Raw genomic sequence first — 14,517 nt, 5'->3', positions numbered from 1 at the left:
ATTCCTGCAAACCCTCACTAGGAAGATGCAGGACAAGGACAATGCTCTGGTTTGCTGAATCCTTACCTAGAAGGCATTGTGTGAATTCCAGAGTTATTTATTCTCACTAAGAGCTGAGCCAAGAACGTATAGAGTATGGGAAAGGAAATAAAGAAGAAACTTCTGATTCTAGATTCTGAGCAAAAAAACTTGTTTTCACAGGATCTAGGCAAAAAAAATCAAAAGGAAAACACTTACAAAATATCATGTTCGTTGAAGGGGGGTTGAAGATGTTGCAATGGAAAGAGAGATCTGAACCCAACACCCATATTGACAAAAACAGTTGATATATCAGCTATTGAAGGAATCCATGGTTTAAACTGCTCATCACTGATGGAAGCTACAAATAAAAGACATGGAATGGATTAGTTTAAATTTAGTTCTTAGCATTAGTTCCTTTTAAGGGAAACAAATAAGCTTAGCAGTTTGCATCAATTCTACCAGCTCTCATCTCAGAGGAGTCAGTACATTAAACAGTAAGCTTATTTTCAGAACAAGGAGGGAGGAAAAAAAGTCTAATACAGTATTTTACACAAGGGACACATCTTGCCTACATAAAGGTCAATTGCTTTCGAGTTCCACCCATTTTCTGTCATAGTTCTCTTTCATCACAAACAGCAGAACAAGCAACAAAGCAATATTTTTGTCTAAGAGAACACATAAATTACTGCCTGTGTAGGCAAAGGTAAGAGGGTGTTATCACAGTGGGACTAGAAGAGAAGCTAAGTAAGATTTGAAAACAGGCAAAGTTTCTGGAACAGAAGTGGTAAACAAGGAACTCCCAGCCTTAATTATTTGAATGCTCATTATCTTGAACTGTTCATTCAGAATCAAGCCTAATGACAGCAAGGCATAAAATAAAGGAGGCTACATTGCCTGATACCAGCTCTGATTTCAAACAAGAATTAAAATACAGGATACAATTTGGACAGGTCTGAGCAAATACTGCAAGAGAACCACAATACTTTAACAATGTCAACTGGTAGTCTTAAACGAATGTCACTTTTGATGGATCTGAATGAAGACATGGGGAACGTACAAAGGAACTTGTAGTGGAGAAATATTTGAGTACAGACAAAGGAAGAAGACAAAACACAGAAGACATTAGAAGCACTGTGGGCTGAAGCAGATCCTTCAAAGTGTTTCTGTGCAGGTGTATGATTCACTTCATTTTTGTCATTTATCTGGAAATCATGAAGTGCTACATACTGGGAATGACAATGTGAAAAACATCTTGTAATCCTTAAGCTACAAATGTCTGCATCATCCAAAGTAAAAGATGGAAAGGAGGGTAAACTTGTGAGCAGACTGAGCTTCTCTTCAGGTTAATTCTATTTGTGAAACACCAGGAGTGAGTTTAAAAGGCTCTGTACTGGATGCACTACTTTGGAGGTATGTGCCAGGACCATATACTGTGATACAGGTTGCACTCAGCAAAGGTCAGTCCCCAGCATTTCTGCATTACATTAGTATAAATAGAGCCTAAATTCAAGCCAAAATCATCCAACAGAATTAGTGCCTTTTACTTCCTCACTAGCACTTTTCTAAGCTGATGAGAGGAGAAGTGCTTTCACTCAGATGGTCAGTTTTCCATCCTTCAAATGCTTACAGTTTTTTAGTGATAACTCCATCAATCTGTCTAAGATCTTGGTGGAAACACAATGGTCAGGATGAATAGACATCATCTGTGAACAGAGAAGAAGCTATGCATCAAAAACCAAGCTGCATGATGGCATCAGTTTTCTTTTAATTAGAAAAAAAAACCCACATCAAACCAGAACAACAACAACAACACCAAACTTCCCAGCAGAGTAAAATGAGTAACAGATTAAAAAACAAACAAAAAAACAACCTAACCCCAAAGCCTTTAAAGCAAGATACACCAATGAGAACAGAATACTGTGAACATTGATTATTTCAAGCAGTGCAAAGATGATATGAATACTGTAAAATTAATTATTTACTGTATCAGAATGCTGTAACCCCACGTTGGTTTGTAAACAAGTTCTGAGGGTTAAGAGAATAGAAAGCATCACATACCCCTTTGGAGCCCATTTGTATCTGTGATCAAATTGAGCTCCCTGAGCAGGAGTGAAGGCAACAAAATTAAACTACACCCTTTTCCAGTCACAGACAAGTTGGACATACGCAATACTAAACCCAAACAATGAATTCCTGGTTTTTCGCATAACTCTTGACTACAAAAACATGTTTATGAAGTACACTTCAGATTTCCTGGAGCACTTCACTGGCTTTACAAAAACTTCTTTTTCTCCCCCAGGTGCTGGACAGTTTCCTGCTCTGTAAGTGACCTCAATTGGCTTACACTTCTTCCTTATTAGTGGAACACCAGAGCTCACAGAAAGGAGGAAAACAATTTTTTAACTGGCTGGAGGAAAGGACATGGAAAAGCAAAACGTTTTGCTTTTGGCAAATGTAGAAAGCCAGTCAACAGACTGAAGCTACAATTTCCCAGGTGGTCCAGATTTCTTTTTTGTTTCAGGTGCAGTTAGAATGTGGCAATTAATAACAGAATGGAGACTGGAGGGAGGCATTTTTGTGAGTAACAGCACTGTGTAAATTCCTGGTGATTCAGAGACTGACACAGATATCTTGAAAGGAGAGAGTCACCACATTTCCTTTGAGAATGACTCCAGGCTTCTTCCTGAGCCATAAGGTACCTTTTCCAAATGAAAGTTATGTGACAATGCTGGTATCACTGATGATTCAGAAGATTATATATGTAGAAAATGGTACTTCTGCACTTTTGCACACTGCAGCATGTATTGTTTTTCTAAGAGTGAAAGGAAATAAGATTAGCATTTGCTCATGATGTGGACAACAGCACCTTTCCTCATTTACTGTGTCCTTTTTCAATGCAGTAGCATATATGAACATGGACATGGCAGCTTTGCATTCACTCAGAGTGTGGAGAAAAGGCTCTCAATTGTTTCACCCCTAGTGACAAAGTACTTCAGATGGGAGAACAAATCAGAACCCAGGAGAGAAAATAATATCTGATTTAAAAGTTGTTAATGGAACAGACTCACAAAGTTCTTCAACTGGCTTCCAAGAAAAATATTACACACGCACAGAGTTATGATAACTGCATGAATAGCACAGACTTACCTGAAAGAGCCACTTCAGAATTGGTATGGGACAAGGTGTATCATGGTAAGCAGAACTTAGAATGCCATTAACAGCTAAAAAAAGCTGCTGTGTTATACTAGAACTGTAAGAGAAAAATGGGGGCAAGGAAAGAGGATAGAAATTGATTAGTGGTTGCATCATCACTTTCACAAAAACATAAGAACTTCCTCATCCCTCAGATCATCATCAACAGCAAAGAAAGATCTGAATATGCAAAACAGATGTTATTCTTATGCTATGACTTATATAAAATGTCATATTAATCAAGCCTTGATTTTTAATAGCAATCAACTTTACAAATGCCCTTTAGAACAACTATCTTTCTCTCTATAAAGCCATACTATATAGTCTGGAAACATCTGCATTATTAGGGAATAATAGTTTCCAACAAACATTGATTTACACTATTGTACTATGACCACTATGCCTGACTACATAGACAGCCTGCTATGCTCAATGAGACTATTAAATAAGATTTTTAACTGTTCAATGACCTTTACCAACAATTTCAGAATAAGAGAGAAAAAATATTGTTTCCAAAATTTTTAAAATTCCCTTTTAAATAAAGGGTCTGGAGAGCAAACTAATGCAATTAAAATCCCACAGCCTAATCTCACTGTGCAAATTTGTGGAGTGCAAACAGTAGCTGTTGGGATAACAGAAAGTATGCCATTGCTATTACTGAATTACTGGAGCTTTAGTCACCAGGATGAGTTCAGAGCAGGGTGCTGGTAACACCAACTTCATGGGTTCAAATCCCACATGGAGCACTCCCTTAAGAGTTGGACTTGATAATCCTTGTGGGTCCCTTCCAACTCAGGATATTCTATGATTCTTCCCTAGAAAGTTAGGGGTGCCAAAAGCAGCTGAATTAAAGATGTCCAGTTTCCCACACACCCTTCTTTAGTCTCCTCTATTCTCTCTGTCTACTAAATCAGATAACTCTGTCAAGAGATCTGTGTCCTAATTCCTACATATACCCTCTACCTGCCTGACTGGTAAGGCCTCCATGTGCCAACTGAGCAGCCAGTCTGTGCCAGCCCTGCCAACTGGGCTGAATGCATAAGCAATTAAATCATAATTGTCTTCTGCAAGGGATGATCAGTTTAATCCTCATTCCTCTAGTCACTGATTTACAAGATGCTTTTGAAGCTCATACCCTCGTGATCTTCAAAACATTAATAGAAAGGCCTGAAGCCAAAGGAGTGTATCACAACCACCACTTCCTCAAGAGATGAGAAGTCACTCTCCACCTCTTCACACCCACAACCGCACACTCGCGTACGTAAAATCCTTGAAGAGTAACTGAACTCTCTCAGTTCCCCAGATGCACGTTTGGAACAAAATACCAAATGAAATACCCAGAAATTTTCAGGATTTTCACTTGTGGCATTAGGCAAGTATTTGTCCAGCTATTTGTAGTGTGACAGCCCCATAAATATAGAGGAGAAATGCCTGTGGGTTACAGAGCAGTTGTTTATGTACACAGAGACACACCGGTGGCTCAGTGACTGAATCTAACAGATGTCAGAGATCCTGACCCTCTGCAATCCTTATCAGAGGGAGCCCCAAGTGCCAGGCCCATCCAGGATGGAAGCACCAAAAGTCTTTCAGCAGACATAATGTAACACTAGAAGGTCACAAACAGGTAACCACAAAGGTCTTTCAGTCTGCACATGGTTAAGCTTGTGTTCATTATAACATTTCACTTCTGCTTTTGTCTCCCACAAACTGGTAGGGTTAATCAACGATAGCCCAGTGTGGTAGAAATATGGAAGAGGCCAGAACAGCTGGTTCCTCATGTCTCCTTTAAGAGATTTTTCAAGAATTCCAGAGGACGAAAGAAGGAAGCTTCAAATTACAATTTACTGTTCTGTAAAGCTAACTCAGAAAGGAAAATTCCAGGGAAAGGGAACCAGTCTTGCCTATTTAGTAAGACAGAGCTCATTTGCATGCAAAGATTAAACAGTACCTTAAAACTGCTAAAAATAACAAGAAAATTGTACAAGTAAACGCAGCAAAGTGAAGAGCATATTCTTACTTCACAAGCAGATATTCTATACGATTTTGAGGGACAAAGTGAAAATTCCTCAAGTCAAGGTTATGCTGAGTGAAGATTTTCCCAGCAGCTGATAAATCAAATAAATCTTCTCCAGGGTGTTTGTCAGGTATGACATAAGTTGCTACTGAAAATCTCTTCATAAAGGCCCTGTGAAATTCAAAATTGCTTTTATCAATTCAAACACTGAGAAGCTATTTCCTGCTGGAGAAAGTTATTTGCAGATTATGAACACATCAGTCTTACGGGAAAGCTGAATTGTTAAAATACAGTTGCACCCAAGGAAATCCACCCAACCCCAAAAGATTTTAAAATGGTTCTCATTAAACATATTAACAATTGTTGGAAACAGAGAGAGGTTAGGGAAAAAAAGGCTAGAAAAGCAGATATCAATATTTCATTGGTTTTGGAGTTGCAAGGACCTGTGTTCTTCTGGGAGATCATCTCCATTGGCATTGTCCTCTTTTTCTCCATCTGAAGCATTGTCCTCTCTTTCTATGTCTTCCTGTAACTGTTTCGCTATTTCCTCTAACCTGAAATAACAGTGGCAGCAGAGCATACCATCACCATTTAATATTTACAGCACAACCAACAAAACCCAAGCTCTGAACGTGAACCCTGGAGTCAGGAGCCATTTACACACAGCAAAACCATGTGAGGCATTGCATCTGTGTAAAACCCAAGCATCTTGCTATTCTAAGACACAAAGTATTTTTTCCCAAAACCTAATGAATTTCCAACAGCACAATCAATCACTGGCCTGTTAGACACAAATACTCAACCAACCTCTGATAAAGTTTTTGTAATTACACAAAACTTTCGATCTTGTGGCTGAATGTTTACTTTTTTCTAAGCACCAAACAAGTATTTTATTTGCTAAACACTATTAGTTACAGGAGTATCTGCTACTCCATTGGCAGTAAGCCCATAGTTACCAGGGTCAAATTCTTTAATCAAAATAGTTAATCACATAAGCAGTTAAACACATATACTCATCACCACCACTTGCCATTAACACATAAACCACATTTCACTTCCTACCCAAAAGATCTCTTTTAAGAATACTCATTAGTTCTGTCCACTGACCTGTGTAACTACTCAAGACACCCATAGCTGCAAAATCTGGCAACCAATACTGAGCTGCAAATGCCTTTGAAAAAACTACTACAGTCAGTCTACATAAATATTTCTATTCCATGCCTGACCAGCAGCTGCTAGCTGGCTCAGTGACCTAAAACAAAGGCATCAGTAAATTTAGCCTGGCTCTTCAGGGACAAACACATGCAGCACAAATCATTCCCTGTTGCTTGGAGGGAGCCTGTCATTCAGCTTTTACCATTTAAGCAACACTTGTAGGTCCTGTCATTCAGTTGTATGTTGGTGACATCAGCAGGCAAAGCTTAGCCTGCTGCTGATCAAACTCCATCAGTTCTGGGGAGACAAGGCAAATCCAAGCTTCTACAACACCATCCCACATTTTTCAAACCAGCTTTAAGAAACAAACCTTCTATCTCCTTCATCCTCCTCGATGAGATGATCTAAGCTGTTCACATAGGACACCTTGCTTATAACAGGAGTCTTAGAAAGCTGTAAATAAATAGCAAGACATTTAAAAAATACCATAAGCCATCAATTCATTATTAGACAATAATCAAAATAGAAACCTCTTCTAATTTTAATGATATTTTACATGCAGATATAAACCTAAAGGAGACCCTGCAAAACAGGATGATTATCAGTTTAGGTTTCTCAGTCCCTTGACAATTTTACATGAGCGTTACCATCAGAAGCCTTTTACCTCACAACTCTACTATTATTACGATCCACTGAGACCCTGGGAACCCCCATTCTTGTGCATGAGACAAGAACCTCCAAAAATTACTCAGAATTTTTTCACTTTCAGAGTCCCTAGAGGGCAAAATTCCAGTGTTTGCTAAATGATCTCTAAATAAATCAAACAAAAGAAAACTTCTGATTAAAATCCCAATTTAAAACCAAATTAAGGCACTAATAAACAGAACAACACACAAAAAGTTTTAACAAATGCTGCTAGTGGTTTGTTTTTAAGTAGCCAGTCTTTCATTCAGCTTGTAGCAGACAACAGATTTGAAAACTTTTATGGCCATGATTCCATTCTTTGGACAAGCACAGCTCTTTTGACGCCACCCTGGTGTTCAGTCATCTCTTAAATGTAACAAGCAGCATGTCTTTGTGGGGGAAATATGCAAGACTTCTTTGCTTATTTTATGTTTGGTCAATATCTGCCAAGCAAACTGTTGAACAAACAGGGAATCAAACCTTTATTCCAATGTACACATACATCCGTTCTTACAAGGGAAGAATGTGGATATATGCAAAAATCATGGTCATGGAAATGTTAGGACTGTTCTTAACTGTTCTGTCTTACTTGGTCATTAATTATATCAGGAACAGGCCAGCCAAATGTTGTGGTCACACACATGTCCCACAAGCATTTGCTGCATATGTTTATCAGGCTTAATCATTAATCAGGTAGTCAGGTTGGCTGAGATTGTGAAATACATATGAAACCACACAAGTCTGATCTATAACACTCTTGATAACGGAATCATAAGAACAGATTAAATAATTATGGCTCCTCAACATCTGCCCATGGAGACAGTAACTCAATCAACAAATAAACCCTATCAGAGATTGAAAAGCTTGAGGAGAGGGGAAGGCAGAAGAGAGAATTTATACAGGTATTCTGCTGTTTGTTTACCACTCTAGAAAGTAGTGACAGACTGATCCCAGCCAGCAGCTAAGCACCACAACACAGCTTGGCCATTTCCCCAGCCAGTGGTGCAGGGCAGTGAAAAGAAAAGCAAGAAAAGCAAAGACAAGAGAATTAATGGGTTAACAACAGTTTAGTAAGGGAAAAGGCATAAGCAAGAAAAGAAAAAGCTATTCAAAGGCAGTCACTCAGCACCTCTGACAAGTAGAGGGATGCCCAGCTACACTCTGAGCAGTGGCTACATGCCACACCAAATCCCCTCACTTGGTTTTTTGATTGCTGAGTATAACATTATGAGGCATGGAATATATCCCTCTGGTCATCCAGAGTCTGTTTACCAGGCTCTGTTCCCTCCCAGCTTTTTGTCTGCTCTATGGGGGCAGCATGGGAAGAAGACAAAGCCTTGATGCTGTGCAAGTAGTGCTCCACAACAGGTAGAAGACTGATCTGTTATCAACACTGGTTTTGTCTGAAACACACAGCACCATACAGCTGTTATAAAGAACATTAATTCCAACCCAGCCAGGCTCAGTACAAAATATCTTTGTTTAAATACAGCCATTCCCAACCTGTACCGTTAGGAATGCCACACTAAGACCCACTGCAGGACCTTCCCTATTAAAACATCATTTTACAATAAAACTTCAAAATCAGTATCTCTTTGACAAGTTCTTACTGAACAAATGAGCTCATTTTAAAAAACACCAATTCCTCAGCACAATATCCTGTACAGAGGGATTCAAAGACATCATCTATCCCTTGTGAACAGAATTCATTCAGCTTTTTGAAATCCTAATATACTTCCAATTTCCATGAAATACAACCAAAGAAAACACCACACACTCAGATCTCTGACAATCACAGACTGTGGCAAGGATATATGACTGGAGTCTAGCACACATCTCTAAATGTCTGTATCAATTCCCTCCAGTTAACTTCAGCTCATCAAAATCTTACCTGACTAGGAAAACAAAAACATTAGACTGCACACATTTTCTAAACATAGCCTCCTAACTTTGAGGGAGAAAGAGCAAAAACAGAACTCCTAAAAACAACCAGAAGGGATAGAGCTAAATCAATCTGGCTGCACAAACCATCTTTCAGCCATTCCCAGGACAAGCACAGTAACAAGTACATCCCTGGTCCAACTACACTGTAACTGCACAGCAGCACAGGACCTTTAAGCCAAGTAAGCAGCTTTGCAGGCAAATAATTCTGAATTATCATGCATTATGAATAAGGGAGAAAATCATATAAAAACACAACATAGAGCTGATTATCTGCTATCTCATTATACTCTGCTATAGCTTTAATGGCATAATGAGAATCAGCAAGAGGTGGCTGAGTGTTGGTACATTTTTGACTAAAATTAATGTAAAGTAACTATTACCAAGCAGTCACACACATCCTGACTCAATAGGTACTAGAAGACTACTGGGTATCTTAGCTGCTCAAGCAGCTTGTCATTTGTTTATAAAACTGAGCTTAACAGCAGAAATTAGTTCTGTGGCACACCTGAACAAGCTGCTGTCTGCATGTGCCAGATGGAACAGGTGAGGTTGGAGGCAATTTTATTTTTGAGTATGAGATGTCTCCATCCACCTGGGCCTCTGTCTGTGTTTTGGTGGTATATCCCTACTATATAAAATTTCATTCTCCTAAAATTTGAAATGTGGGGTAATAACTTAGCACCCACTGGGCCCTGCATTGTGCCAAAATCTATATTATTTTTCTTGCAAATAACATCTGTAAAAGAATACTTGAAAGAATGTGTTTTTCTGGTTTTTAGCCAACTTACATGAAGCTTCAGCAATGGAGTTACAGTGTCCTGAGAAACACTGTCAAAGGAGTCCTCCAGGGTTCTTGCCTGTGGTTTGAGACTTGAATTAAGCATTTTGTGCAGTGGCATTAATGCTTCTTCTTCATCATCATCATCTAGAATGCATTCCAAAATGTCATCTTCATTCTCAGAGCTGCTTTGCCATTTTCTGCTCAGCTTGGACTTGTGTGTAAAGTTCGTTTTATCTTCCACTTCTCCCGAGGGTTGTGAAGACTCATGGCTGCTGTCCACAAAAGACTCTTCCAAAGGCAATGAAAGGGGAACACTTTTGCCAGTCTCTGGGGACAGTCCAAGTTTGGCAGAGATTTCCACTCTACAGGAATCAGTAGTACTTTCAGAAATCTCAGGGACTGTATTTGAAAAACTGCTGCTGGGTTGAATACTGTGTCCTTTATTCCGTTCGTGTCTTTCTGGTCTTTTATCTTGCTCTTTCCTAACATCCAATACCTGAGGTAAGCCAGCAACCTGGAGAGGGGATTTCATGCTTTTTGTTTGTGTGAAGTGGTGGGGAGAAGGCAACACAGTACTTTTTTCCTGAGAAAAGGGAAGTGACTCTTCCAAGAAAAAGCATGAGTTAGCCAGCTGCAATTGATTCTCTTTGGTATCCACAACAGAAATGTGGTTATTTTTAGCAGGACTGTGTGCAGAATAAGAAGATGACAAACCTACAGTGGAGTAATTACTTTTCTCCTTTTCATTGCTTGAGTTGAGGAGTTCCTCTGAAAGAGTCAAATCATGTCCAGACAGAGCACCAGGCTCCTTGAGTTGCAGAACATCATCATGAGCAGACTTTAAAAAGATATTTTTTACAAAACCACACCTCCAATTATTGCATTTTGGTGATCGAAAAGCAGGGTTGTCCACTTCAGATTGATCTGAACCATCTACATCCACACTCACAGCAGAGTGTTTTCTCTTCCCAGGAGAGTCTCTTGGTTTGGATAGCCCCAAGGACACCTTAAGGAAGTGTGAAGGAACAGCTGGGCTCTTTGGTGCCCCAGAGGCCATCTCAGATGATGTTCTAAACACCTGTGGAGAAGACGCCTCATGTTCTAAAACCTGCGTTAGCCTTGCTTGAGATGGGCCATCTATGAAGCGTTGGAGAAAAAAATAAAACATCATTATCATGTTTAAAAAAATCAAAACAGTAACAAAAATTGTCTTAAAAAACAAACATGTAACAGCTTACCATTTTAAAAACTAACTTCTGTTTTTAAGTCAACTAGGAAAAGAGCAGCAAAGAGTCTAATGAGTCTCCACCCACTGAACAAAATTATGTGCTTAAAAAGGTCAAAAAGCAAAAAAAAAAAAAAAAAAAACAACACACCAGCTTAAATTTAAAAAACCAGTTTAAAAAGGCACAATTTATTAACCACCACAGAAAATGTGGATTATCCAAAACACAAGAGAAACCATAAAAAAAAAATCTGGGATCAAGGTTTTAAGACAATGTAATATCACAAATTCTAATTAAGTTACAATCAATGTGTTTTACACTAAAATCCTAAATTACTTTTAAAACTCTTCAAACCAGCCATATATTAGAAATAACATTGACTATTCAGTAGTGATTATTGTTTTAGTAAAAGAAAATAGAAAACAATTTCAAGGAAAAAAAGCCATTAAAAATAGACATGAAGTGATGAATTCAATTAATTAATTCTATATTAACAGCAATGCTCATACCTGAGGCAATCTCCCTTGAACCAAAAGGCATTATTTTTCTTACAGGACATCTATTTCCCTAAAAATAAAGGCAGAAGGAGAAAAAAAAATAATTATACTTTTTAAAACCAATGTTGAACATAGCAGAGACTTAGTTCCACATACCCCCAGAAATATGTTAATGGACCTATTTTCAAGACAAATTTTAAATACAGCTGCAAAGATCTCTCCAGAACCCAAATTATAGATTTTTTCCTTCAGATTGAAAGCGACCTGTTATTAAATACTACATTTGTAATAGGACCACTCCCATCTCTATCTAAATACTGTGGCTTAAATGCATAAATCTGAACTGCTCGTAAGTGCAACTTCTAAATAGCAGAAATTTGCCAGTCTGCTCCCTAAGCTACATTGTAAGAAAACACAAGATAAGGCATTTAAGATAAAGGCATCTTTTTCTACGAAGTACAATTTCAAGTTACAATTTCTATTGCATTTCCATGCTTGCATCTAGCCCAGAATATTTCCCCTGCTTTTGAAACAGGATTTTTCACTGATTGTAAAATGATTAAGAACCAACTTACCCAAGCATGACCTAAAACTTACAAAGGAATAGGAAAAGAACATAAACTCTTGTTACATTTTAAAAAGGCAGCACCAAGAACCTGATCTTACTGTTTAAAATTTTAAAAATCTAAAAATTTAAAAATTCATATGCACAATGGGTCAGTGATTTCCACCTTTAATAACTCCTTTAAAAACATCTGATACAAAACATTCATTCCTTAGAATGGTTTTACAGGATATGGCTCAGATTGTTTCAGTTTCTGCTTCTCCCATTCCCTTTCTCTGCAAAGAGCTTCCAGTGACAATCTAAATGCAGGATGAGTGGGAGAGCAGGGCAGTGGGGAAGTCTGGCTTGAGCACAGAGATGTGGTGCTCACAGTGCCATTTTTCCAGCCCAGGCTTTGCAAATACCAGCTTCTGCAGGTGAAACCCATTTGTCAGAGTCTGTGAGATCCGTGGAGTCATTCTTCTCTTCCCAATTATTTCCACGAGACAATGGTGCTCTCCTAACACCCAGACACTTCTCATTTCTTCCCTGTTCTGGCAAGGCAGTCTTTTTGGTCAAGGAATGCCCCTAAGACCCTGCAGCAATAAGGAGCTTCTGAATCACAACTTTTGGCTACAACAAAGCCAGGGCCCTGCACACTCTGCCATTCTCTGACATGTTTGCACTGTCCTTTTCCTCCATTCTTTTCCAAAAGACACCTACCACAGGACTCATTTGGTGTTTGGTCTGGCATCTTTTTCTTCTGACCTTCTTTGGAGAAGATGAACTCCTTTCAAAACCTTCAGTGCATAAGACAGACAGTCCCATTCTTTCATCTTTTACATTTCCTTTGTCTGGTGAGGACAGCAGAGTTTTCTCTTTATGGACATGGTGTAGGAGAAAAAAGACCAATTACTCACAAAAATTATATTGGAAAAAAAACCCCAAAAAACAAAACAACAAACCTTATTATAGTGTATTACTTGATATTTTCTCTCTCTCACACATATAATCCAAAATTAATTAACTTAATCATCTAGTTTTGCTACTGCCATGCAAAGAATCACATGACCTATGATGCAGCTTCAGTTGTTATAAACAATCTGCCTCAAGCATGAGACAGAACTTGAAATAATAATTACATCACTATTTAAAGAAATTAATTAAAACAGGAAATTGATATTTTCAGTTACATTATTAGAAAAAATTTAAATGTGCTCATTTTGACACATTTGGTAAGCTATACTCATTATGCTGCTGCTCCACTACAGAATGAAATTGGATTACCATTCTGCATGCTTACATAATTAAAATTCATATAAATATCTTCCACTTAGAAAAAAATATATTTACCTGGACTTAAAACTGGCTTGAAAAACTCCGTAATCAACTGGTTTCTGAAGAGAAAACATAATTTTATCTTTATAAAAGAACAATAAATAAATGCCCATTCAGTGAATGTTACATAATTAAAATATTATAAATTGCTTCTACACATTTTCTTTAGTGCCAGCAGCTCTTACTTCTGATAAATCAGAAAAAGCATCATCATTGTATTCATCTTCTAGTCTTCACTCTGCTTGGCTAATGAAGCTAAACCTGTCAGTTTCCTCACTCCAACTGTTTTCTTTATAATCCTGGTAAATCTTAACCACCTTTCCGCCTTAAACTAAAGCTGTCCTGAATCGGACTGACCTCACCTGCACCCAGGATTCCAGGTGAGACCTCACCAGCACATTATGTGATGACACGATGTCATTTAACAACCTCCCCATGTCCACCATCACTCTGAGCTGCTAACCCAAGCTAGCATCTATCTCACCCAGCTTCCAACAGAGAGCAGCCTACAGCCACCTACAAGGTAATTACTAGCTTGAAATCAGAGGTTTTTTCGCTGGCAAGAACAAGTGGGACATGAGAACACCAGGGCGTTCTCCACTGAAGAACAGCACTTCTAAAAATGGGCAGGTTGGCTGAACAAGGTGCACTTCGAGCAACAAAACACATGAGAATCTGTGAATTTGGTATCTTCATCTTCCTCCACGCTGCTTGCTAATGACTTTAAGGCTATACTGAGTGCCTGCTTTGAAGTGTGTGGAAGTTCAAAGTATTGATGTGAGCACAATTGCTCACGTAGTTGCAAGAACAGCAGAGGTTGGTCCCAAGTTTTGTTGCCTTTCAGTGCCTTCCAAGGCAAAGTTACATTGTTATTGCCTGAGTAACAGTGATAACAAAGGCAAAATCTACTTACTCCAGAAACTAAGCTAACATATACAAGTTTCCATACACGACTGTGTCCCCAAAGATTCAGAAACCATATTAAAAGTTTAGGCCAGAAGAACCCACTGTGGTTACTTTTATCAGGACTGTGTGCAGAATATGAAGATGACAAACTTCAAAAAATGAAACTAAGTTGGATCTCATTTTGAATCTTTCTTTTAAGATTGTAACCATCAATA

The 14,517-nt window shown here is 38.4% G+C and overlaps 1 protein-coding gene across 1 annotated transcript in view; it reads right to left on the bottom strand.

The window, feature by feature from the left end:
- The window catches only part of SLF2 (SMC5-SMC6 complex localization factor 2), a 23,975-nt gene extending 10,520 nt beyond the window's left edge, over positions 1-13,455 (bottom strand). Inside the window, exons 1-10 of the mRNA XM_031063732.1 lie at positions 13,412-13,455; positions 12,782-12,936; positions 11,527-11,584; positions 9,799-10,928; positions 6,753-6,835; positions 5,671-5,781; positions 5,231-5,398; positions 3,169-3,271; positions 1,649-1,724; positions 238-379 (exon numbers count right to left, since the gene is read on the bottom strand). Of these exons, the coding sequence (XP_030919592.1) occupies positions 238-379; positions 1,649-1,724; positions 3,169-3,271; positions 5,231-5,398; positions 5,671-5,781; positions 6,753-6,835; positions 9,799-10,928; positions 11,527-11,584; positions 12,782-12,886 (1,976 nt within the window). The 5' untranslated portion in view covers positions 12,887-12,936; positions 13,412-13,455. The remainder of the gene's footprint in view (positions 1-237; positions 380-1,648; positions 1,725-3,168; positions 3,272-5,230; positions 5,399-5,670; positions 5,782-6,752; positions 6,836-9,798; positions 10,929-11,526; positions 11,585-12,781; positions 12,937-13,411) is intronic.
- Positions 13,456-14,517: the final 1,062 nt, after the last annotated feature.

The sequence above is a fragment of the Geospiza fortis genome, unplaced genomic scaffold, assembly GCF_000277835.1.
Source record: "Geospiza fortis unplaced genomic scaffold, GeoFor_1.0 scaffold130, whole genome shotgun sequence".
Taxonomy (NCBI): Eukaryota; Metazoa; Chordata; class Aves; order Passeriformes; family Thraupidae; genus Geospiza; species Geospiza fortis.
This window is presented reverse-complemented; position numbering and strand designations above follow the sequence as displayed.